The 26,910-nt window shown below is 44.9% G+C and overlaps 1 protein-coding gene across 1 annotated transcript in view; it reads left to right on the top strand.

The window, feature by feature from the left end:
- Cdc5 (cell division cycle protein 21) overlaps positions 1-26,910 on the top strand; it is a 198,326-nt gene that overhangs the window by 117,670 nt on the left and 53,746 nt on the right. The window contains exons 9-10 of the mRNA XM_070539319.1: positions 13,031-13,208; positions 15,002-15,303. Coding sequence (XP_070395420.1) covers positions 13,031-13,208; positions 15,002-15,303 — 480 coding nt within the window. The remainder of the gene's footprint in view (positions 1-13,030; positions 13,209-15,001; positions 15,304-26,910) is intronic.

Genomic DNA, 26,910 nt, shown 5'->3' with positions numbered 1-26,910 from the left:
ACTCGGCTAGCAGGCATTGATGTATGAAAGGTGCAATAAATGCCCTTGTGATTGTTTGCACTACTGTGTTGTCGTTCCTTTGTCCCAAGAGTACGGTGTGAGAATTCCCGCATCAGACCCCACAATGCGGAGGTTCACCAAAAGCCTATCAATGAGTCGCCTCCTGTAGCCGACTTTGATCGACTTAATGATGCCCTGGTCGAGCGGCTGCAACTTTGCTGTCGTGTTCGCCGGCAGAAACTTGAGCGCAATGTTTTCGAGCTTGCAGGTGGTGTGATGGGCCGAGCAGTTATCGACGAGGAGGCAAGCGTGATGCCCCGATTTGCCCAGTTCGGCGTCCCACGCTTGCAGCCATTCTGTGAGCAGCTGACACGTCATCCACGCCTTCTTATTGAAGGCGTAGCGAACGGGGAGCTGCTTACAGTTTTTGAAGCAGAACGGTGCCCTTGCTTTGCCAATCACAAAGGGCTGGAGCTTTTGAGAGCCATCCATGTTAGCAGCGAGCAGAACACTCACGCGGACTTTGCTCATCTTGCCCCCGTGACACGTGCTGCCCCGGACGTCGAGCGTCTTGCTGGGCAGCATCTGCCAAAACAACCCGGTCTCGTCGGCGTTGAAGATTTCCGCGGATGAAAACTTCGCGCAAATTTCTGGCCATTCCTTCGAAATCCACTGCTGGATATCCTGGCTGATGACGGCTCCGTTTTCCCCAGAAATGGTTTTGCCAACTATCTTATGGCGGTTCTTAATTAAACCTCTGCAGCCACCCTGTGTTGTCGGCGAAGTTGTCATCACCGAGTGCAGCGGCAAACCATTTGGCTTTGGCCATTAGCATTGGGCCATCCACCGGAATGTTCTTAGTCCGCACCTCTAAAAACGACGCATAGAGGGCCTTTTCAACTTTCTCGTGGGCAGGAGCGCGCACACGACAAGCTCCCGATGTTCGCAACTCCGCCGCTTTCGACTTTATGTCCGCCTTGTCTTTAACAAGGTGCTTAGAGTGCTCCGAGGAATCCCGAAGTCGTCTGCCATCGTCGCACTTTTCTCGCCCGCCTCAACACGCTGAATGGCTTTCAGCGTTGTCGCAAAGTCCAGGTTCTTGCGCTTCTTGACGCTGCTTGTGCTTGCTGCGGCCATTGCTTCCGCGTCAGCTCACCACGATCCAGTCACACGTGTCGTGAGACGCACGCAAAACAATAATGAACACGAAACACAAGAACGCGCACAAAACACAAGAATTCACATGCGCAGCCACCGCCAACAAAGCGCTTGCGATGGCCACCTCCGAGGGCGACAGCGACATACGAAAGGCACGAGCTGTGGTTGGCTGAGCAAAACTCGTGAAAAAGCAACAAGAAAAAAAAGGCAAAAGGAGGAGGCCACCGCCGCCTTCGTTTCTGGCTACCTTTTCCGAGCCGATCACTATGGTTACGTGGGGGAAGGATGAGAGACATTGGGAGAGAGAAAAATAAAAGCAGTTCCGCAAGCAGGGTGTTGCCGCAAGTCGGAGAGCGTGCGCAGCGGGAGTACCGTCTGAGCCTCCCTCCCTCTCGCTCTCACATTTTCCAAGCCTTTCGGGGGAGGCGCGGAGCACGCGGGTGCAGCGAGTGCCGAAATCGCGCGGCGTTCTATATATCCAATGCCGGGTAAAAATATCGTTCGATATAAACGTACGAATTTCTATACTTTTACACAGAATTTTCAAGGGGATAATTTACGAGTTCGATACAGACAATAATTCGATATATGTAGGTTCGATATATCCGTGTTCGACTTAATTCTTTATTACCTTTCTTAAAAACTGGGATAACCTTTGCATGCTTTAGCAATGGCGGAAATACACCAGATTTAAAGATCAGGTTAATTACTACGCTCAGGGGTTCACATATGGCATCAGCGACTAGCTTTAGGTGGCGCACTGCAATACCATCTAATCCTGGACTTGTGTTACGAAGATTACGCATAATAGAAAGCACTTCATGCGGTGTGACAGGATGAAGGAAAAATTAATGGCTCAGGGCAGTCTATTTTAGGCCGAAAAGTTGTTAGTTTGTTTCCCTTGGGCATTGCGAAATGATCAGGAAAACCGTTTGCTATCTGAGAAGGCTGACAAAAAGTATGATTGTCGCGTACAATTTTAGAAATAAACTTAGGCGGCTCATTGTTAAAAAAGTCATTCAGCAACTGCCATTGTTTTTTAGGGTTGTTTTTATTCTGCAAGAAGCTGTTTCATAGTAAAGCCTTTCGGCTTCTTTGAGAGTCCTGTTAAGAACAGTGCAGTATATTTTGTACCGATTTCTCAGAGAACAGTTAAATGGTTGTCTTTTAGTCTTATACAAATGATCTTTTTTGCACAAACTCTTCAGCAGACCATCTGACATCCAAGGATTATTGGGGCGTTTAAATCGATTTTTACAGGGCACAGTTCGAGAGCAAGTACTGATAGCTTTAGTGAATAAATTGCAGAAGAAATTAAGAGCTTCTATAGGGTCTTCAATAAAACTCAAATCTGGCCAGTCAGTGGAGCTAATGGTAGAAATTAATTTATCTGTGTCGAGTACTGTAGCGAAGTAAGAGGTGACAATGTTGGCCAAACGTGTTTCGAAGGTTGCAAAAACCGGAAAGTGATCAGTGAGGTCAGTGTTGACAACACCCGCCGAAATGGGTACGTCTAGGTTTGTTGAAACATGATCAATTAGTGAATGGGAACCCTCACCAACGCATCTTGTAGGCGATGTAATGAGGGATTCAAGGCCATAGCCACTGAAGCAGTCAGTGTAGGCTGTATACAAGCTAGAATTAACATCCAGCAAGTTGATGTTTATATCTGCCACAATCATTACACTCTTACTTTCCGATAGCAGTTTGTTAAGTACGTTATCAAGAGCATAGATGAAATCCGAAATGTTAGAACCTGGTGACCTATAAACACAACCGAGAACAAACCTTTTAGTGCTACATGCCTCGATGGGCTCGTTAGTTTCCACCCATACCGTTTTGCAGCAATCGACGTGAAAGTTTAAATCATTTTGGTGAATGTAACTGATGCGCGGAGCAACAAAGATGGCAGCCCCACCATGCCTACTGTTTAAACGGTGACAGTATTCAGGACTGTAAAAATGAAACCCATACACGTTACTATCATCGCTAGAAAACCACGTTTCGGAAACACAAATAAAAGAGAAATCATGATCAAGCGAAGATAGAAAATTATTTATCCCCTCGGGATTCTTTCGTAGACTGCGTGCGTTAAGATGAATCAGTGAAGGATTAGTGTGACAAAGTAAAGAACGTAGTTCACGAGAATACGTAAGGGACATAGCGATGAAAAAGTGACCAGGTACGTGTAATCAGCACAATAGGCACTAATATGTGAATATGCTCAGATCCGACTCAGCTTAAATGTGGAACACCCTGCTATCACTAGCTTTCCGAGCTTTGATCTGGCTGTTTTCAGTCCAGAGGTACTGCCACTTTTTTGCCTTTTTCAGGGCAAGTGCATTTTATTACTGATTGTCAAATGGTCGTTCACGTAAACAGCCGTGTCATTTGTGCCAGAAAATACAAGGTGGCTCACACGGAGCCAAGCCTTGCGGGCTCTTGTTACAAATTCATTTTCTTGTCTCTTGAAACAAAGTGAGCAATTAAATGTTGATCGGATGATTTGGACGGAACACGATGAACTGTCTCAATGTCAGTTTCAGATACAGGACACTCGATGACGTCACCCATATGCTTCAGAATGGCTCGACAGTCCTCCCCCTTTGTTAGAGGAATTCCTTTAACTTCAATCTTGTTTAGTCTAGAATATTGCTCCAAATCAGCCACCCGTTTCACAAGCATTTCTGCAAACCGTTGTCCCATCAAGCCACTGTTTCAAGTACAACAAGAGGAAATAGTCACTTGGTGCAAGGTTGGGACTGTATGGTAGGTGATCATAATGTTCCAAACTAAAATCTTGAATGTTCTCCTTGGTTCAGGCAGTGGTATGAGGGCGCGTGTTGTCAAGGAGGAAGACAATTCCAGACACAGTTTTCTTTGCCATTGACTTTTGATCGCACGTCTCAGTTTTGTGAGCGTTTTGCAATATATGTCAGCTGTAACTGTAGTCCCGTGTTTATGAAATCAACCAAAAGGACACCTTCTTCGTCCTAGAAAATGGTAGCGATCATTTTCCGACTCGAGTAAGAAGATTGTTCGAATTTTTTTAGTTTTGCTGAAGAGTGGCGTAGGATATCCAAGTCTCATCACCTGTAACAATGTGCGAGAACAACTCATCTCCGTCTTGTCAATAGCAGTCCAAAAATGTTCGTCCACTTGACATTCTTTGCTGTTTGAGTTGGTCAGTAAGCATTCTTAGTACCCACCTTGCACATACAGTGTAGACCGCTTATAACGTAAGTCGCGGGAGTTGTAAAACTTCGCTCTATAAGCGGTACCACGTTATAACCAAAGCGTGCTTTTTTCGGCTTTTGCCTGTGCCAAACGGACCACCCACCTTTCAAACACAATTGATTACATATTTCACTCACACACACATGCAACACAATCGCAACGCAGCACTGAAACCAAGTTCTCCTGACAAGTGCGGCATCAGTGGGAGAATGCTGTTATTTTCGCCTGGAGATATTTTTTAACAGCGCTTCAAACATTTTCGTCCTCTACAAGGCTTGAGTACTGAAGCGCTTTCTCACTCGAACTGTTCTTCGCACAATACATCTTCACTTTGCTGAGGTATTCCAAAGTGTCATTGCACGGGACATCTGGGTCTGGCGTCGGGTCGACATCGTCGTCCGACTTGTCTTTGGTTACAAGCTCTGCGCCACCGCGCACCGCAGCGACGATCGCATGATCCGTGCTCGCTTCCTCACAGACAAGAAGCTCCGACTCACTGGCACCTACATATTCTTGGAAGGTGTCTGTGGCAGAAATAAACTTGCTTTCAACGAGGCCAGACCACACATCATCGTTGTTTACAGTCTCATCAGCAACATTGTCGCTCGGCTCATCGGCGTCAAGAGCCTCTGCATTGCGCACGAAGCCTGCTTTGTTGAAGCACTTGCTTATTGTAGTGGCTTTTACCTGCCACCACGAAGTGGCAACCATATCAATCGCACCCCTTAAATTCACTTTAAGAGGCTGCTGCTGCTGCTGCATGCTCAGCAGAACTCTTTCGCAGATGCGTTTTTTGTAAAGTGCCTTTACAGTTTGCAACGACACCCTGGTCGAGCGGCCGACATTTTGCAGTTGTGTTGGGAGGCAGAAACTTTAACTTGACTGCAGTCAACTTTGGCTTGATGTTGTGGGCTGTCAATTGTCGAGAATGAGCACAACCTGTCGCTTCTCTGCCACCATGTCTTCATCGAACTTGCAAAGCCAGCTTGTGAACATGTCTTGTGTCATCCACGCCTTTTTGTTGGATTTGTATGTTACTGGCAGGCACTCTCGCTTTTTAAAGCAACGTGACCTCACTGATTTTCCAATGACAAACAGGCGGCGCTTGTCGTTTCCATCCATGTTATCGCAGAACAGCACAGTTATGCGGTCTTTTGAGGCCTTGCGGCCAGAGCAGGCTTCGCCTCAGTGCAAGAGTGTGGTTCGGCAGAAGGTTATAAAATATGCCAGCTTCATCGGCATTGTATACGTCTGTCCATATACGTGAACAGCATGGTTTCCAAATTTAAGCGAAGCTAGACTTTGATGGACTCGTCATCGACATCACCGCTTTCACCGCACACCACCTGGCAGCTGATGCCACGGCGATCCTTCAATCGCTGCATCCATCCATTAAGTGGGTTGAAGTCGTCGTGGCCTAAAAGAGCACCAAGGGACTTGGCTTTTTGTTGAAGCATGGGGCCACTCACTGGTAAGCTCTGAGCCCTAACTTCACAAAACCATCTGAAGAGCGCTGCGTCCACATCTTCGTACTTCGACATGTGTATTCTCTTCCGTGGCAGGGAAGAGGATTCTTGCTGCAGTTGCTACCGCAGTTTGTCCTTGTTCTTGTATATGGTTGACGCTGTTGTGTTGGAAGCGCCGTATTTGGCCGCCACCGACGCCTTCTTCAGCCCACTTTCTATGGCCCTTATAGCGCATTCCCTCGCCTCCAGCGATAAGGCATGCCTCTTTCTCACACTGCTTGAAAACGCCGCCGCCACCATGGTGACAAAAGCCTGACAACACACGTGCACAGAGGATAACTACGACACGACGAGATCACAGCGTGCACGCACCAAATGCAACAAAGAGACTAAAAAAAAAGGAGTGTGCTGTCGCCGCTCTTGCTTTTACCCCGCACTCCACGCAGCGCACACCCTGATTGGACGCTGCTATAGTGACAAAAGCACTCGCCCTCCTTCCTCTAAAGTCTCCTGCCCTTCTTCTCCTTTTTGTTTTGCTTTTTGCCACTGGTCTCCACGCACCCGCACACGCTCCCCCTTCACCGCATTTGCACGCCTCATGGCAATCATGGCCTTTAATGCAATCGTGCAGCTGTGCGAGCCGTGCTCAATGCCTCCGAGAAAAGGTCATGCTCCGTGCGCCGATTTCATGGTCGTGCACTTAAAGGAACCGCGCCATAACCAGTATTCTGCTTCGCGCGCCTACACAATAAACAGTCCACCTATACATTGAGTTCTATGAGAGATATATTATTGGTCAAAAAGCCCGCGCTATAACCGGTCCCACGCCAAAAGCAGTTACATTATAAGTGGTCTGCGCTGTACTTTGTGATATCCGAGCTTTTCAGTTGCAACCATGCAAACTGTAGTGCGTCCTACAAAGGGAAATTTATTTGCCAGACCACTTACTGTCAGTTGTCAATCTAATCACAATTCCCGGTCCACTTGTTGAACAGTTTCATTGGTGTGGATGCTGGGCCTGCCACTCTGCTCTTCATTGTGCACGCTTGTGTGGCCATTTTTGATGTCTCGACAGCATTTTCTGCCCTTTGCTTCACTCATCACTGTAGGTCCATAAACTGGCGTAACTTCCCATGAATTTCAGAACCTGGTGATCCTTTTGCATGCAAAAATCGAATTACAGCTCACACTTCACAACAGGCAGGGGCAACAATTTTTGCAGACATTGTCGTCTGTATTACCTGTCAAGCAGACGACTACTGGGCCAATATGAAAACTTCATTACCTTTGCGAAGAACTAACAGATGGGACTGCACAAATAAAACTTTATTCTGACATGTAAATATTTAAATATAAGCAAATGGCCCTTACCTTTTGAATAACCCTCGTAGTTTGCCCATCTGGCAATGCGTCCTTTAGGTTGGGTTATATTCAAGAGATGAGTGAGGGCCTGGTGATTGGTGAACAAAGTGAACTTTGTATCTTCTAGGTACTTACGGAAGTACTGAATTGCTTTAAGGGCTGTAAGTGCTTCCTTTTCACAAGTGGTGTAGTTACCTTCAGACAGCTTGAGGGTTTAGCTGTAGTAACCTACAAGACTGCACCTGTCCCAGTGTGAAGTGTTGGTATTCAGTTCAAAGGGTAAAATAAAATTGGTACGCGTGGAATAGGGTGAGCAGAAATTTGGTGCATCAGATAACAGTAGACTGTCTCACATTCATCATTCCACTCAAATGGAACTTCTTTCTGCATTTGGCACATGAGGCACCTAGGTTTGACACAGTCTTTTATGAAAAGGCTGAAATGTCCTGCTAACCCTAAAAACATATGCAATGAGTGTACATCATATGGTTTTACCAATTGGGAGATTCTCTTGGCAGACTCTTGTTTCCTGCTTTTGGTAGTCCCATCAAAGACTTCCAAGGAACACAACTTTTCTTTGAAAGAACCAACTTTTCTTAAAGTTATCCTTGAGGTGTGCCAAGCTCAAGGCAACTACTACCTAAGACGAGTTCCTGATGCTCAGCCTCTGCTTTGGAGCAGGTGATAATATCATCTATATTCAAGTTACAAAAGACACCTAGGAAAGGCTTCAGGACTTTGTTTATAATCTTCTGGAACCATGCTTGGGAGTTCTTCCAGGCAAAAGGAAGCTGGTTATACTCGTACAGATCGAAGGGCGTGATAAAAGCAGTGTACATTTTCGTTTCTTCTATTTATTTATTTATTTATTTATTTTATTTTACAAGTACTGCCAGCCTTGTTACCAGGCCTTAGGCAGGAGTAGGCATTTGAAATAACAAAAAACATATATGAAATAAGATCAAACAAGATAACAGACACTGAACAGGAATCTGCATAAAAAACAACAACATAAGAGAAACCTTTCAAAATCATGATTTGATTAGTAAAAACGAGAGATGAACGCTATGGTTTATTCACAAAGTGCAGACACAAAGGATGAAACCGTTGGACATTCGACAGTTGTGGCAGGTAGTGCGTTCCATTCAGAAATCGCGCGCGGGAAAAAAGAATTTTTAAGTACGTTAGTCCTGCAGGGAAAATCTCTAACCTTTTTGTTGTGATAAGAGCGCGTGTGACGGTGACTAGCCGGTAGAATATATGCTGTTTTATCTATTCCTAATTGATTGTTATACAGTAAGAAAAAAAATTTCATTCTGTCCCGATAACGCCTTATTGCAAGGTTTTCCAGTTCTGCAGCTTCTAGAAGAGATGATGGAGATGTGCGCCAGCTGTACGAATTGAAAATAAACCTGGCTGATTTTCTTCTTTCTGTTAACGGGATCTGCCAGAAACCTTTGCACAAGTCAATATGTGAAAAATGTCGGCAACCACATCTGAAGCAACTACTTGAGTTTGGAGTTAATTTTTCTTCTGAAGTAGATGGTCTGTCCTAAGGGCACTCCAGGAGCCCATCTATAGTTTTTGGTGATCATACTTGCACTTGCTTCACGACTTCAGCGTGCAGTCCATGCATTATTAGGGCTATTACGGCAGAAGATGGAAGCATAGTTCCAGCCAGCTTCAAAAGCGGCGTTTCTCAAAGAAATACTCGACAAAGGAGCCTTCCTTGAGTTTCAAATTAAACATGGTATCCCGTCTTTGTACTGTTTTGCTTCAATATGTTGTCAAGAATTTTTCCTTCCATTGGTTCCAAGAACTTTCAGCTTCTGCAATTGTGTGCAAGCTATACCACTTTCATGCAACACCTCTAAAGTAACTACGCATGTTAGTAATCTTGTCCTCATCAGAGTGCCAATTGTTCTTCTCAGTGGCATATCCATAGAATTCAAGTCAACTTTGTGGACTTGAAGACATGCTGTCGAACGCGTCATGTTCTAGGAATCCATTCTAGGAATGTAGTCACTGGCTTCTCAGTGTTTAGAAAGCTTATAAGCGATGTCACCAGTTGGTTTTGTTGCACGATCTGTTCCTGCTGTGTCTGAAGAGCTTGCAAAACGAGGCTCACCTTTTCCATCGAGGACCGTGAACCAGGGTCCTTTCGACACATCAGTTGAAGAACTAGTTTTTCGAAAATCACCATATGCAAGTTCACTTTCACAGCCCCCTTCCGACGTACTTCAGCAGCGTCCATGAAAGCCTTCTCGAAAACCAGGCTCACAAGTTCTACCGAGTTGAGTTCACGAGGTAGTTCCACCACTGATTCATCTTGAGCTTGGCATCTTGAAAAGATGATCTTCTCTGCAGAGGTTTCCTTGAGGAAAAATGTCACCCACATGTTGGAGTCAATTGTCGGCTGCACCAAAATACTGTAGCCTTCCTTGTTAAAAGGACACAATAGCCTTAAAGCTTTGCTGTTAAACTGGCATCCATTTTGTCTACATTTATTCCAACTTCAGCTTCTGTTTCTCCCCTCTCTAGGTTCTTGTGCTTCAACTTCTACCTGTAGGCTCATACTTCTTCAATAGTTAATTGTGTTACCTATTAATGCAACCATTTCAAAATGCGTGGCAAGAGCAGTGCGGCTTTGGACACAGAACAGGTTACTTAATACGTTACCGAAAGCTGTTGTGGCAGTATCATAGTACCTGATACCAATGATGCGTACATGCACGCTGTAACAGTGGTGCCTAAAGCCGAGTCCATTGAGCACTCAATGAAACAGGAGGGTATAGTGCGTCCCTTTGTGTTTCTAAGAGAAGCGAAGAACTGGAAGGGCCAGTTTGGCAGCTTTCAGCAACACAGTCATCGTATGGCCTTCAACCACAACACCTCAGCAACTTCGCTGTCGGTGACATGGGAAGTCTCTTTTTCTCATCCAAAGCTGCACTGTGCTTGAGGCATGTTTTGGATAAGTCATACAAAAGGGTGCTGTATTTATTCATTTTTGGCACTCTCAAGGAAACGGAAGCTTATCGTAACTATGGAGTCGACCATTACCTGTAAACGCAAGAAAAGTGGGACACCAAATTTTCTTGTCAGTAAGCCTTTAAACATTGAAAGGCGGCTGAGCCACACAGGCCACAGCAGTGTGGGAGCAGCCATACGTCCAACCTGCTCTGTGTTTTGTGCCGTGCATGAATGGCTTTGGGAAAAGTACTGAGGAGAAAGAGCCATCCATGCACTGTGAAAAACACCGCTATGAACTATTACCAACTCGCCCAAGCTTCCACCCTCGTACGCTCTTCTAGCTGTTTCATTAGAGTTAACAGGTGCAGTTTCAGAAGATATACAGATATTTTATTTCTTCATTTTTCTGCCGCGGCGTTTACATTCAGCCAGCATAAATTCTGTTTTTAGATTGCCACAGTTATTGCTGTGCACTGTGTGCATTAAAATCTATACTGTCGATTTCGGCTATATCAAACCTGGATCTATCGAATTATTGTGTATATCAAACAGTTTTACATTTGCTTAGCCCTTCCAGGGTCAATGAAGTAAATATACAGCGCCACGAACAATTCCAATATTGTTGATGCCGTATATTTGCGGCTCTGTCCATACGTTTAAGAAGCGTGCCAATTCCCAAATCTTTTATTTCCTGGCATGTGCTGCCACTATGCGGTAATACAGGAAATTTTTTTCTTGTGCCTCCATCTCGGTTTTTGTTACAAGGTTTGTTTTAGAGCTAGTATGTCTGCTCCGGCGCGTCTATGTACTACCGCTCGCGCATTGGCGCGCGTGGGGGGGCGGCGGTTAGTTTGAGTTTTGTTCTGCGGGCGGTTTCAACTTCTTGCATTCGCAGAACTGATGGCTATCTCGTTACTAATCACTGAAAGGGTGACCGCATGTTACTCGCTCGTTTATTGCTCACAGGGGTGCGCATATGAAGGATGCCACCCTGCATGCACTCCCCCCCCCCCCTTCTTTTCTTTTTTTTTTTTTTTTTCTTTTTCTTTTGACTCGCGAAAACTAATCGCCCCTGGTTGGCGATAAGATGAAGATTAGTGGAAGTTTGTCATCCATTTTGCATTTTTGACAGGCACACAACTACCCAGTTTTCTTGAGTGTGCTCACCTATGCAGGTCGATTACGCTATGGACATAAATATTAGTATAAGAGCAGGAACATTTGAGACTTGTGAAATATTCTCGCATGCACATTTTCTAAGCCTTGAACTATGCGTAAAAAAAAGGCGTCAAATTTTTAATTCTTATAAGTTTATTTTTTTATTGTTGTTATTCATGAATAAACGGTACATATGTACCAATGGAAAATATTTTTTTCTCACTTTGCGGTCACCCTAAAAAAATTACAGTAATTTTTTTTCAAAACAGGTCCCTCTGAAGAATTTAAATGTGCAATAAAGAAAATCGACCCTGGGCGGTCGCATAAGGCAAAAAAAAAATAGACTCTGGAAGGGTTAGAATGCCCATTCAACAGCATAGCACCGTACTATGCCTACACCGAACTGCCAGTTACTGCCACATTTGATATATCGAATGCTGCACCATGCTGTGCCCCTGCAAATGTGAGTTTCTAACGGGATTACGATCACTTTTCTCGTCAATCAGAAATAGTCGTGCCTTTGGCAAACAAGGTGAGTGTCTCCAAATATGGATGGCTCTTGCAGCAAAGTCTTATTTGCACTCTGTAATGACGGATTTGCTTTAGTAAGCTTCAGTGTTAGTATTAGTAGCTCCAGCTTTAATATGCTGTTAAAGCATACTAATAGCGGAAAGAATAGCTGTGTAATGAAGTGCACTACCTGCGGCTGTTCGTTATTGGAAAGATTGCCATGCTTTTTCAGGAAAGCAAGAGGTCTGTTCCAATATGTGCGTTATAAAAAAGAAATAAACATGCAGATGGCTTTAAATCTTTTCATTGAGTGGCTCCAGGCATGTGATGCCAAACTGGAGATGTCTGCACTGCCGGGTTTTTACTGCAAAGCAAGACTCGTTGCTGTGCGATGCACGGGCCTAGAACAAGCGCTGAAAGCATTTCATTCATGCTTGCAAGGATACATCAGTGGAAATCAACTCAGTTGCTCTGCTGGCTGAAAGCTGCTTTCGGATCTAACAGCGCCTGCCTGGTTGACTTGTTGCCGACATGTGACGATTGGTCGTAAAATGGTCTATCGTACTAGACATCCAGCTGGGCATGTTCACGCACAATTTACAGTACAAGTGCACTGATTGCGGCACAGTGCACATCTACACAGGTTGATTTGTTTTTTCACTGGGTCCATGTTTACCTTATCCCAAATAAAAATGCGCAACAAATACTACTTGGACGCACACAAGGCGTACTGTGTTCTCACAGTTTGGCGACGCAGGCTTTCAGTGTTAACAGTGCAATCAGATTATCAAAGACCATCCCACAGCACAAGTGGCTAGCAACAATGGTCTGCAAAAAAAAAAAAAGAGAGTTAAGTAAGCATTTGTGCGTTCAGTGCAGCCTTGGAAAAACAAATTGGTAAATTCTTTATTTTCACGATCGCGGGAACCTTTCCGAGACGTGCAGAACTGTCAGATAAGCTTTAGCTAGACATATTTTGTATTTCATATTACTGATATATTGAACTGTTTCGCAATTCCTTTTGTGTTCAATATATCTGGGATAGTCTGTATTTACTGCATTATAGAACATAAGTTGTAAATACTGTGGACACTTGCATAAGTGCATTCAGGTAGTGCCAACAGTTATTAGCTAGGCAGTTTATTTGCTTTTTTATGGTCCTTGTACAGAAACAAACAAAGCAGCAGCTGCTGAAAGCGCTGTCATCGTTGCCAACTCCAAAGAATGACTACGAAATAGTGGTGCCCGAGGAGGACCCCAGTGCCCAGGAGCCTTCTGCCCCAGACACATTTGTCGAGGACCAGGCAGACAGGGATGCTGCGAAGGAGCAGCAAAGGCTGGAAAAGTGTGAGCATGTCATGAAAGCAAGCATTTTGCGCAAGCATTCGGTTTTCACATTACAATCAATTGTTCAGACAGTTTCGAATACCCTTTGCTAGTAAGAAGCATGTGTAATTCATATGCAAAAGTGCAAAATGACTGGCATCTCTCGTGTTTTCCTTCAAAGTGCTTTTATTTTTGGACATTTTATATGCCAATCGCTACATATGCAATATCATCCAAGGGAAATCTTGAAGGACCATCCTGGTGTTAACATAGACGGGAGACGAGACAAGAAGATGACATCACAAGCTTTGTCACAACCGTTAACGCCAGGATGGAAAACCAACAAGCCGAAGCTGCTACTCTATTGAAGGAACATCTTTCATCACGACTGTATTTCATTTTTACAATTTTCTGTTGCAAAAGCTTGCTTTTTAATTACATAAGATTGAGAACAAGAGCAATCAAAAAAAGATTGCCAATGTTCTGTCACTAGAAGCAGCTTTAAACTGGGCTGGAAAAATGCTGTGCTTGAAAACCACAGTTCACTTATGATAGACAGAACTGGTCAGCCTGATATCAAGACCAGCATATGACATGAACAGCTAGCATTCATAATCAACAACTTGTACAAACTCTTCAGGTAGAACACATCTAAAGGAACCATCCACTCTATTCCATACTTGGTCACTTTCAGCGAGAAGAGCACTTAAAACAATGAAAATGTGATGGGACATTGTCTACGGCAAAGAGTGAATTGGCCTTTTTCAGCATGACAAGGCATTCTGGCAAACATTGTTGATCTAGATGCTCTAGGAAAAAATTAGGAGCTTGTGATTTGGAGAGAAGTGCATAAAATTAGTGTAAAATTAATCTGAATGCTTCCTTCTGGATATATGAGGGATTACTATAAAAACTTAGAGCGCTATAAACACACAGGATGTAGCGAGGCAACCCACACCAGACCCGCTTAGAGATTTGCATCGTACAGTGAAACCTAGTAAATGCATGCCCGCTTCATATGTGCTAATGGTTAAAAACATAGTTGAGAAGAATCCCCGACTCAGTTTCTTTAAAGCCTAATGTGTTTTTTAACTGTGTTTAAGCAGGCTGTTGGCTGTGGCGCTACCAGAGTAAACCTTCATAGGCACTGGGTCATCAAGCGACATAGCAATACATTGTTGCCACGTGCTGTTGAGCTTGCCAATGGAAACCTTGGTTGCTGATTAGCAGTTGCCCTGTGTTATCAAGTTCTTAACCAGGGGACGAAGCGCAGACAGCATTGACAATGACATCTAAAGTCTGTGCAGCTTGCAAAAAGACGAAGCATGATAGTAGTGGTTACGGGGCCATGTGACACTTGTAGAGCATAGTCTTAACAGAACTTTTGACCACGTCTCTACTAAACCTGTTCATACATGGGCTCATGCAACAAGGATGTTAGGCACAAATACACTCCAAAGCACCCTTCATTGATTCTATCCATCATTTTGGCTTAGCTTATCAACTGTGTGTAGCATGGTAGCCCTCTGCTGAGCCACCACTGCTTTATTTAATTTGCGAGCAAGTCTACTTCATGCATTGTGTAAGACAAGATTTTTGCCCTTTCAGAGCTCAAATGTTTGTTAAATCGTGTGGGTTTAAAAATAATGGCTCAGAATCTTATTGTCACACATTTTTGGGTACAGAAAAAAAAAACTTGTGATGGGTTTATGCTGATATCCTCTTCCTTAAGGATGTTAACTGGTTCAGCACCATGAGATCCGGCAAGTTCTTCTTGCACAGCGATGAAAATGCTGGCTTTGGCACTTGCACAGTGGAAGCCGAGCGGAAGCTGCAGTCCCAGGCGGTGCAGCGCAGCCTTCCCCGGCCCCTGGACGTAAATGCGTCGGTGCTCCGGCCTGCCCACACGGAGCCTCCGCTCACGGACCTGCAGAAGGCGGAGGAGCTCATTAAGCAGGAGATGCTGGTGATGCAGCACTACGACGCCTTGCACAATCCAACTGAGGCCCAGCAGTCTGGCCGCAAAGGAAGCGCTAATGTCACAGATGAGGCCGCACATCTGGCCTACCTTGAACGCCACCCCTACAACAAGTACAACCAAGAGGAGCTTGCTGCGGTGAGGAGTGACTGCCAGCTATAGTCTTTGCCTGTCCACTGGTGGTGCAGGCGGTTTCCTCTTAAAATAATTTACCACGACAGCGTTTAGGAGCTCGTGTTGCAGAAAAGCCGGTGTCGTCGGCGTCGGTGTTGGCGTCAGCGGCATTAGCCGTGAGCGATAAATCCCAGAAGGCACTTTATAAATAAAAAACATCTGCAAGATGTGCTGGTGGGAATCGAACCAGGGTCTCCGGAGTGTGAGATGGAGACGCTACCACTCAGCCACGAGTTCGTTCCTTCAAATCGGGACAAAATCGCCTCTAGTGAATGCGGTGTTGCCTTAGAAACGTGCCGTAAAAAGTTATACTGCAGTGTATATCGGTAATTATGACCACGTAACTTACAGAAGTCACAGTTTCACGAGTAGCGAAGTACGTTTCCGCTAAATTTCTTCTGCGCTCTGCACACACGCAGAGCCATCTTGCGGCAAACACAGAAGACTCCCTCCTCACAATGTACGGCGCTGCCCCGACACGTGGCGCGCCACTCGCCCCATGACCGCGTCCGCCTTCATGGCGCGTCGAGGCCCAGCTATCTCTGCCGATCGTGACGTTTGGCTAGCGTAGCGCGTTTGAGTAGGCGGTGCGAACGGGATGCGATAACGCCATCGTGTTCCACTCTTGAAGGCGAAGCTTGAGCGTCCTCCAATTTTTTTATTATTGCCTCACAAGGAAGTACATGGCGGGAATGACGATAATTATAGAATAAGAATATAGAATTATATTTATAAAATATAGCCCCTGATATTATGCTGCATCAGTATTGTGAAATTGATTGATTGCTTGGTTTACGAGAATCTCAATTATACAAATTATTTGGCACTGCACAAAAATTCATATTACCCAAAATTCGTATCACCCAAGAATGTAACAAAATCTGGAAATTAAGAAGGGACACAGCAATGGAATGGGCAATTTGCTCAACATTTTTTATTTCGTACTTTTTTCACAATCTTTAGACCTTCCATTATCATATGATAAAATATTTTATCATCATGTATCATTTATTGTCCCTTAAGGACCCCTTTCAGGGTATTACATAAGAAATACGCAGCAAAATTTGATAAAATTGCACTTTTTTAGTGCGTTGTTTTTGAAATTTGGTAGGAAATTGGGCTTCAAGAGGTGCTATCACACCACTGATCATGCAAGCGCAGCTTTCTCCGGACTCAGCTCCGCCATCTTGGTATCGGTGTAAACACGAGAGATCAGAGATTCAGATAGCTGCAGAACTTTACTTCTCCGTCCAGAAATGAAAGAAACAAAAGCGAGTGCAACAAGGGAAAACTAGTGCTGTGATTCATTACTGCAGTCATGGGGCTCAGCACTCCTATTGGCTTTTGTGAAATTAAATCACTGATGTGCTCGTTTCCTCCATGTACTCCTCGTACTTCATGTGTTTCGAGGCCGACATTTGAAGATCTGCCTGGTTTTATAGAGTTTCTTTCATTGCTATGTCCTAATTGCTGCATGATGATGATAAGGACATGATTTGCGCAAGATAAGCAAATGTATTTACTTTTCTTTGTGGCAGGGAAGCTACTTCGTATCGTGTGATCTGATGGGTGATAAGGCAGAAAAGTTTCAAATTGTCATCAGGTGTCGAAGATGACAGAAGGTGTAGTGTACAGAGATAAAGGCTCCCCATGGAAGTGAATGCCACTGATCTTGCTGACGCGGCAAGGCTGGGTCACCTGTAATTGCCGGCTTCTGATAAAGTTACAAGGCGTTTGATAACGGCCGACAAGATGCATGATACTGCACAAAGCAAAGCAGAACCCTGGCAACAGGAATCCAACCAGCGCATCAGCCTGCTGGCCTGACAACAGCCAGTGTGTGCCACTACATCGCCGAGGCCTCCTTGTCTGTTATGCCGAGGGTCGCATGATGTCTCAGTTGTTCGTTTCATCCGCTGTGGCGCAAAAAGTGGTTCGCAACATTCGGAATTCGGTACATTGTAAGCTAATGTACCTGAATCGGGATTGTAGAAAATTCGCATCACCGATATTCTACTTATTTGCTTGGTCTCAGTATACATTGTAACAGGAGGTGGAGGGAAAAGCCATTAAAATGACGGCTTGAACAGTTCTTCACCCCTTTCGTGAACAATGACAGCAGCTTCAAGTAAGCACAATATCACAGCACTGTTTATTATTTAAGTTCCACATTGTTCTAAATAATGATCAAGCTATAGAAAGAAAACTGAAAAACACTGCTTGTACAACAAACAAAGCCACTGTAATCTCCTATACTTGAGGGGCACACAGCCCTTAAGAGATGAAAAAGATCACTAAAATAAATCAATTTTTCAATTCTGGTATTTTTGTAATCTACATTTCATGACGTACCTGCCAGGTAAAAATTAGCTTGAAACGATGTGTACTTGAAAAAAAAAAATACTCTATACAGTTAAACCTGGATGTAACGAAATTGAAGAAAGTCTGCAATGTATTTTGTTATATACAGGTTTTCATTACATGCAGTTTCACATGAAAACCAGGAAGTATCATGCAAAAACAAAACCAAGATGAGATGGATTTCACTTCAGGTGAGCTCACCTCTCAAACATTTATTGAGGAGAAAAAAAACTGTGTGATTTTAGCTGGTTTCTTCTGCATGATTGATGACATCAAGCAGCACTCCAAAGAAGCTAAATCATGCAATGTGGCTTCATCATCCTGTGCACCAAAGGAACGATACAAGACGTCCTACGCAACCATCACCTCTCTCACGACAGGCGTAGCAAACAGCGGATCTGCCTCTGGTGCACCTTCCTCGTCACCGCGATCGTGCATGATTTCAACAAGCACCACATCTGACATTTCTTCAGTGCACACACTGCCATCGTCAGCATACAAAAGTACACCAAGTTTGACATCATTGGGCTTTCCACCATTCACACGTAGCGCATCCTACGCTTCGGTGACATCAGGCAGGTTTTCAGGCCCCTCTTGTTGTAGATTCCAGCTTGAAAAACCTTTATTTGGGCCTTGGCGTAACAATTTGAAACCTTCTGGGTTTCAAACATCTATTTTTATCTTTGTCTGCCGTTCAAAACGGATGTCCAGAAGGATCTTATCTATCACCCGACGGTGGTAGCAGCATTTCAGGCTGCTGATAATTCCTTTGTCCAATGGCTGTATCAGGGATGTGCAATTGGGAGGAAAATATGTTAACTCAATGTTTGATAGCTGAAGGCCGTCGACGTGGTGCGTGGAGCAATTGTCGAGCACCAAGCAGATTTGGCGACCTCATCGCTTGATGTCTTCGTTGAACTCTTTCAACCAGTCAGAAAAGATCGCCCAGGACATCCACGCTTTAGAATTGGCCACATATTTAACTGGCATTCACTTTATTCCCTTGAAGCATCTAGGCTGGGCACTTTTCCCATTAATTAATGGGATTTGTTTGTCGTTGCCATTGCTGTTGGGACAAAGCAAAACCATCACACAGAGTTTGCTTTGCTTGCCACCGCGGCAGTATTCTCCTTTAAGCGCCAGCATGTGATTTGGCAACATCTGATAAAACAGAGCAGTCTCATCAACGTTGTAGACGTCAGCCGCCTCATAGCGGCTGAAAACGCCAAGCAGCTTCTCGGCAACCCACAATGCAGGAGCATCATTGTTGGCAGAGGCAGACTCACCGCTAATGATTTTCCCAAAGACTCGGCTTTGGTTCTTAAATCCTTGCAGCCAGCCATTGGTAACATTGAAGTCCTCATGGCCCAGGATGCACACAAAATCCTTCACTTTCTGCTGCAACATCGCGCCAGTTGGCACATTTCGTGCCCATGTGTCCAAAAACTACGTACAGTGCAGTCCACTTGTAACGATACCATATAAACAATATATTGGTTATAATGATAAGTCGGCTTCAGAGTATCAACTTATGCATTAGGGCTATGAGGAAAAAACCATATACAGTAGACTTTTTTAAGACGAACTCGAAGGGGCCACAAAAATCTGTTTGTCTTATCAGAAGATAATTCGCAACATCATCCAAATATCTTACTTCAAAATGGTATGTGAAGTAGACTCACAACAGGTGAAAAATGACTTAAAAAGCATTTATTTACTGAACATGTTAGAAAACTGTTTTCAAGTGGTACTTTTACTTGGTTTCATCCAGTCCGTGATGGATTTTTTTCACTTCTGTGCAAATCTGCGAGCAGCCACAAACGATGTCAACTCACCTAATTACCTTAAAAATCCTTCTGTGCCTTTGGGCTGCTGAAAAAGTTCACTGGGGAGTTAAAGCCTCACAGGTCTGCCGCCTCACAGGTCATCGGTACAGGCTCCGGGCTAGTGAAAGTACCAAGGAGAGTGCTGAGTGCGCGGCAAAGCAATGCAATCTAGAGGAAACTCTAGGTGACTTTGAGCGAAGTGGAAAAGAAGAAACGAGGTGAAGCGTTGCAGAGGAGGAAGGTAGGCGGAAGCGCACTGTCTTGACCTCCTCTGGAAATTGCTGCAGGTTTCGTTTGCGATACGGGAGTACTGTGTTCGTCTCATGATAACATCGCCCTCACGCGTCATACGCTGTGTGTGTGAGTGAAAGCATGGGACAGTGAGCCAACGATGGCAGCTCAATCTCGCATGCGCAAAGAAGGCCAGGAGGGTTTGGGGGGGTCATAGTGCACACGCCTTATCTTGCACACAATCTGCTTTGGGGGCACAATCTAGGTGGGCCAATAGGTCATAGCTTTGCGTGCGCTGTGTTCTCAACGCTCAGTTTGTGTTGAAACAATAGACAGCACGAAGGTCACTTTGCTCGCTGCTGCTGCCGTGATTCCTCAAGCCAGCGTTTTGAAAGCAAACGTCCGTGGTCATTGAGTGTAACGTGTTCAGGTTTACATGTGCACGCTAACACCATGCTTGTCAATTTAGTAAGGGAATGTTTACAAGGGGATGTTCTACTCTAGCAGCTGCTGTGTATGACTCGGCCGTGCGAGCCCTGTCTCGAATACAATCTGTGATGGAGACAGTTTAGGTGAACCGAGGGCCGACAGCTTCGCATGTGCTTTAGCACCCGTACGCTTGCACGTCACCTGCATTCACGAAGTGATATGTCACTGTCTCCTTTTGTTTCCTTCTCTTGTATTTGCCTCTGTCCACGGGCAATCTGCACCGCAGGCCTTCAGTAGGGTGCCTTGATATGTGCACCCCTGGGCGCAGCGCATCGAGGCACTCTAGCCTCCAGGATCGGTAAAGGTGGCGGTCACTCCGAATCTTTGTCTTAAGGGAAGACACAGGTCTTTGGGACGAAAGAATAGCGAAAAAACTGACTTTTTGAAAATGGTGTTTCTGAAATCTACAGCCTTTTTTACACAACCAGAGTGAATTTCTAAACTATTCAATCAGTATTTTAGCCGCAGCATTGCTTTATTTCATTGATACTAGCAAAATGTGAGCCGAAATTAATACTAAAACAGCACTTCTCCTGCGAAACGCAGCTGCCGTTTCACGCATCGTAGCGCAGACATCTTGGTCTCGTTTCAAAGAGTGGTCTTTTTTCTTCAATTCCCTGCCAACGCAGGCTCTATGCAGCCATTGGATTCCTTCAGTTACCGGGCCAAAGAAGGGTCCCAGCATGCTCTCTTATTCATTGTTGAGCGCCTGTGACTTGAGGGCACCATACGATTGGCGGAATTCATTTCTCATCATCTGCTCCTCACTTCAATCATCCGTGTGCCATCTGCCATATTGCCCTAGCATCAGTGTCTGCTGCACGCTGGCCCGTTTGGGAAGAAAATTTCACACAAAGAACAAGTTTGGTGGAAGAAAGGTGCAACGTACATTGATTGAGAACCGCAAGAAGCGCTCCGCAACCCAACAAAGCGTCGAAATCGTGGCGCCCGCCGGCGCTATCGCCGATCCGATTGCTGATAACTCCGATGTAGGCCTAGGCCTAACAAGCCCTTCGCCCTCTTCGCCTGCCAGAGGTACTGAAGGTAGCGTGCGTCACAACACGAAGTTTCTGCAGCCCGCAGAATTGGAAAAGGGCCAAAGGAAAACGCAGGAAAGTCTGCAGCGCCTCTCATCAACTCTCGCGACGGAGAGGAAGCAAGATTTGCTAGGTGATAGCACCGATAACGAGGCGCGCCCTGTTGACGGGACTGTGTTTACCACTGTCAGTTTAGATGCAGTGAACACTATGCTTGCGGTGGCCAGTTGCAGCATATGTAGTGGGGGCTTAAATATAGTCATAAAGGAGCATGAATACGGACTTGCAGTCAAGTTGCTTGTTATGTGCCTGAACTGCAGTGTGTCGTCAAAGTGGAGCTCGCCGCGCGTGCGCGGTGCACAAAAAGTGAACCCGTTTGCTGTGAATGTTCTCGCCGCTTGCGCTATGAAGGCAACTGGAAATCGCCAAACAGCCCTGAATGATGTGTTCTCAATGATGAACATAAGCCTTTGTGGACTCCACACGAAGACAGGGCAAAGCCACATCGAGGGAAAGCTGGCACCCGCAGCCGATCGCGCGGCCCGCAACCTGGCAAGCGAGTGTGCGCGGTCGGTTCGCGATCTTTACACTGAGTTGTGCCTTAGCAATCTCGGAAAAATCGCGGTGTCGTACGATGGATCATGGAGGACCCGCGGACATTCCTTGCACATCAGCATCGGCATTGTTATTGAACAGTTCACTAGTTTTGCGATTTAACTATGTTGTCTTGGGCAATTTCTGCGCTGCATGCGAGCGGAGCCCCAAAGAAGATAATGCTTCCTTCGAAGATTGGAAGGCCAGTCACCAGTCACAGTGCCAGAAGAACACTGACAAGAAGTCAGGAGAAATGGAAGTGGAGGCCGCTCTTATTCTTTTAACAAGGTCTCTTGAACAACACAACCTTCACTGCACCACTATGCTCAGTGATGGGGACAGTCGCACATACCTTGCCTTGCAAGAGAAAAAGGTGCATGGATACATAGAGATTTACAAGGAGGATTGCGTAAATCATGTGCAAAAGCGCATGGGCACAACTTTGCGCAACCTTGTAACGAAGCACAAAGCACCTGGCTTTCAGAGCCTTTGCGGAAAGGGTCGACTGACAGCAGACCTTATCACAAGGCTGAGCACATAGTACGGGTGGGCGCTGAAAATGCACAAAGGAGATGTGGATGGCATGCACAAGGCAATAATGGCTACGTACCATCACATCACCTCCAACGACACTGTTGCAAACTATACACTTTTCCGAACAGGCCCCAACTCCTGGTGCCGTCAAAAAGGGACACTAAAGGTTACTATCAAGTGAACGTAGACTGTTGAAATACCATCCCAAAAACCTCTAAACAGTTGTTCCGTGTCAAGGAGAGACTTATTTTAAGAGAAAATGCGTTCTGAAGCGTCCGCGTACCTCTAGCGCAGTTCAAATCGCCCGCCCTCCGATCGAGGAGTAATGACATCATGGTCTCATAGTGACGTTGCGCCATCGGTGAGTAGAACGGCATCCGCAGACGGCGCTACAGCTTTTCTGCGCAAAACGCAAACGCGCGGCCAGTAACAGAGCCAAGACAGAGCCAACAGCAGAGCGAAAGCGGGAGTATGGTGTCTAGTGGAAGGAGAAACGCGCGATCATAAGCTGGTACTTTATTCTATGACGCAAACTTCGACGCTCGTCGCAATGGACCTTGACAACGACAGATTGGCTCGCGATGCTGGGCTCAACTTCGGTGATTTGAGCACTGACGAGCGCGACCTGCTGCTGAGGGCTCGCACTGCCGGCGTCGTTGCGTACTACGACGGCGGCCTCGACACCAGCTCTCCGGAGCGGGAAAGCAACGAGGGCTTCCCACGACATCACAAGGACGTGGCATTCTCACTGCTTGTTCAAAATGAAAGTTTCGCGAGTCAGCAGAACCCGCACAGCACGACGTGATAACGAAACTACTGAAACTCGAAAGCGTGCGCGGCGCGGAGTCGAGCGCAAACGAAACCTTTCGACCACCCATACTACTGAAGGGTAACGTCACAATTTTATTTTTTCTTAGAATCGAATAGACGTAGACAAGTAGCATTTTCTTCCGTCTTATAATCTAATGAAATGATAATTTTAATACGAGTAGTTGAGTATTAGTAACTTAAATTATGAGGAGTGCTTTCGTCATCGGGCTAGTACCCGAATGTCACTGGGGGGTCTCAAATCGTGTCATGCATTTAGCTCAATTTTTCGGTTACTAAAGCTCTGTTCGCGATTATATTGACGCCTTAGACGTTCTAGAACATTGCTCTACCACTTTAACTTGACTTTCTGGTAACCTTTAGTGTCGTCAAAATGCTGCACAGACCAGGTGCGAGCTTGCACCGAAACATCCTCGCAACTTGCCTCCTCATGTTTGCCAGGCCTTACTCCCCATATACGAGCACTTGAGGGATGAAAAACTGCTTCAAAGATGCCCACGGGGAAAGACCCAAAACAGCAACGAGAGCTTCCACTCAGTGATCTGGTCTTTTGCACCAAAGGAGCGCCATGCCTCTCTCTTCACTGTGGAGGCAGCTGGGGCGGAGGCAGTGCTGAAGTTTAATGCAGGCAACTTCAAAGCATCGGCGTCTATACTCGAAGAGCTGAGCCTCAACCCCAGCAGAGTAAGCAATGACTGCATGAATGAGAAAGACCAGCGGCGAATGAAGGCTTCAGCTCAAAAGCATGGATCTGTAGAAAACATGAATCGAGCCTTGAAAAAGCACCACGCAGGGAACAGTTCCCAAGCTGACTATGTGCCAGGGGCATACTAGCCTGTTATGGCCGGTATTCCATGATATTCCTGAATAAATGAAGTTGTGTGTGTTCTTGCAATTTTCTCAAATTGAGCTTTTCATTCACCCTGCTTGTTTGTGGCAACAATGTCTCCAGATCTAGAACAGCTAGAGCTGTAATTTTTTTTATATATATAAAGCTAAATGCATAGAGCTTGAAGTGCTGCAAGCAGGTGCTTGTTTTTAATTTTCCTATAATTCTTTTTTTTCCGTTTTGTTCTTGTGACCTAGTAGCCATGGTGTAAACAATGGACTTTCATGAACTGCTAAATCATTAATTATTGTTGGATTTGAAAACTGCTTGCAGCATATCACTCTTTAAACAATTCACCTGTCCACTCATGGATTCAATATAGCTTTCTGTCCAGGTTTTTTTTTACCTATTGTCTCCGCATATAATAGTGGTGTACTTTTAATTACCTCTATAATTACTTGACCTATAAAATAATAATTGCACTTTTGAAATCAGCTTGAAAAACTGAACAAGCCTTTGTATTTTAATTGATTTTGATCTAAAAATAAGTATATCTCTAATCGCCATGCTAACCGAAGAGCACGTCTGAGGTGGTTCGTCTTAAGCGGATTTTTTTGCATTGAGTCTATGGGAAGCCAAACAAATGTTCTCGTGTTGTTCCTTATATGCCAGAATTCAGCTTGGCCAAGTTCATCTGAACGAGAGTTCACTGTATAATGTTATTCACCACATATGGTGAGTGGGTCACTGCTACATGCTCAGTCTTTTATTGCTCACAGGGATACGATTACATCTATTCACTGGTATATACAAATAATGCCGCTATATACAGTAAAACCTGTTTAATTTGAATTTCATGGGAACGAAAAAAATGTCTGAATTAACTGAATGACGAATTACCGAGGGTGTCAAGAAAACAGTAAATAAATGCATACTGCATGAACACTCATTTATTTACTGAATGAATCAGCAAATCCTGTTTCTATTTTGCACAAAAGCAGTGCGAAAGCTGCAATTCTCATCATCTCGTGACGGATTAGAGCTCTCAGAGGTGTAGGCCTTGCGACTTCCTTCGCAGTGTGGCCACTACACGCATTTTTTATCCGAGACACACATTTCACTACGATGCACACATCCCAATAATTTATTTGCCACTGAGCTCGTTGTCAACGGATCTTCTGTCCATCATTATGTAACCACCGCTCTTCATCCGTGACAGCTTCAGCCATGTTTATGACATTGCCTGCGCATCTGTTTGCCACATACACTCTGAATGAAAATGCGGTCTCTATCGATACTATCATGGATGGTGACCATTCAGTTCTGATGGTACGTGGCCATCGATTAAAAATAAAACTATTGTTTGCTGCAACCGCCGCATACTAAACCAGGGTCACTATTGACGCAATCATGGATGACGACTACGCAGTTATGAAGACACGCAGCCAATGCGGTGTTATGTACAGCAGTAAGCGCATGAATGAAGGCTATGAAGGCACTAATAGGCATAAAGTGTTTTGCCATTGCTAGCATTCACGTACAATTACTGCTGATGACTACGACGATGTGGAATCTGCCGCTTCGTTTCGATTGAATGCTACAGCCGTTTTTCAGTCTTTTACGGTGCTCCACGCTCTGAGAGTTATCCGAATTAACCGATGTGCAGCCAAGTACGTTTAGATTAATGAGAGTTTGATTCCATTAAGTAATGCATACGCCTGGCAGGACCAAAGGATGAATCCACATAATCCGATTTTCTGAATTGACGAAGGTTGAATTAACTAACAAGGTTTTACTGTACAAATGATGCTGCCATGCCGGCGCTTCTTTTCTCGAGACTCGCAAAAGCTGATTGCGCCTCGTTGCCAGTGTGTTTGGTTTTTCTGACAGATGCACAACCATCGAGTTTTCGTCCATGCACTCACATACACGGTTCGAGTACACTATGGGCGTATGTGCCGGTTGCTCAGCTGCAAGGAAGTCGAGCAATGATTCCTCCAATGCAGACTACTGCTGAAGTGCCAAATTGGGATATATATCTATTTCAGTGCATCTAACTTTTAATTTTTATTATAAGTATTTATGCAAGCCCATCTGTATTCATGAATAAACAATGCATGTTTACTTAACAAAAATATTTTGTGTCACTTTATGGTAACGGTAAAGAAAATTATGGAAAATTTTTTTAGAAATAGGTCAGTCTGAAGAAGGGTTGAAATCTGGGCCAGTTGGTACATACTTGAACGAAAAAACCAGTCAAAAACACAAAGGACAAGAGGAGAAGTTCACACCACAACGACTGGACTATCAACTGAGGTTTATTAGAATCTGTGTAGTCCCAGCAAGGCCAGCAGAGCATGCACAACTGCATCATCACTAATCACATACCATGAAAAGACAAGAAACGTTTCTATCGGGACCGACTTAGAAATTCAAATTCTTTTTCATGTAAGCGCACCGAGGTTGTACTAATGCAGTCATCACCTAATAAACTGATGTAGTACGCTTCCAAGATTTCTCGCTCTTCTTTGCCCTTGCCCCTACCAAGAATCGTCACATTGCTAAACAAAGGATAACAACCACACTCATTGCAATGGCGAGGCAAGTTTGCACCGTTATCTGACCCCAGGGAGGAGTGGTGCTCACGCAGGCGGTCATTAATACATCGAACAGTTTGGCCTATGTAAAATCTTTCGCATGTGAGCGGGAACTTATAAACAGGGAAAGGAAGCAGGGAAAGGAACCATGTTTGCACAACGCAGCATGAAAACCGTTTCACGGCATGTGCTGCAGGGGTTGTTTATAAGTTCCCTCTCACGTGCGAAAGATTTTACATAGGCCA

Source organism: Dermacentor albipictus, chromosome 5, assembly GCF_038994185.2.
Source record: "Dermacentor albipictus isolate Rhodes 1998 colony chromosome 5, USDA_Dalb.pri_finalv2, whole genome shotgun sequence".
Classification (NCBI taxonomy): Eukaryota; Metazoa; Arthropoda; class Arachnida; order Ixodida; family Ixodidae; genus Dermacentor; species Dermacentor albipictus.
This window is presented reverse-complemented; position numbering and strand designations above follow the sequence as displayed.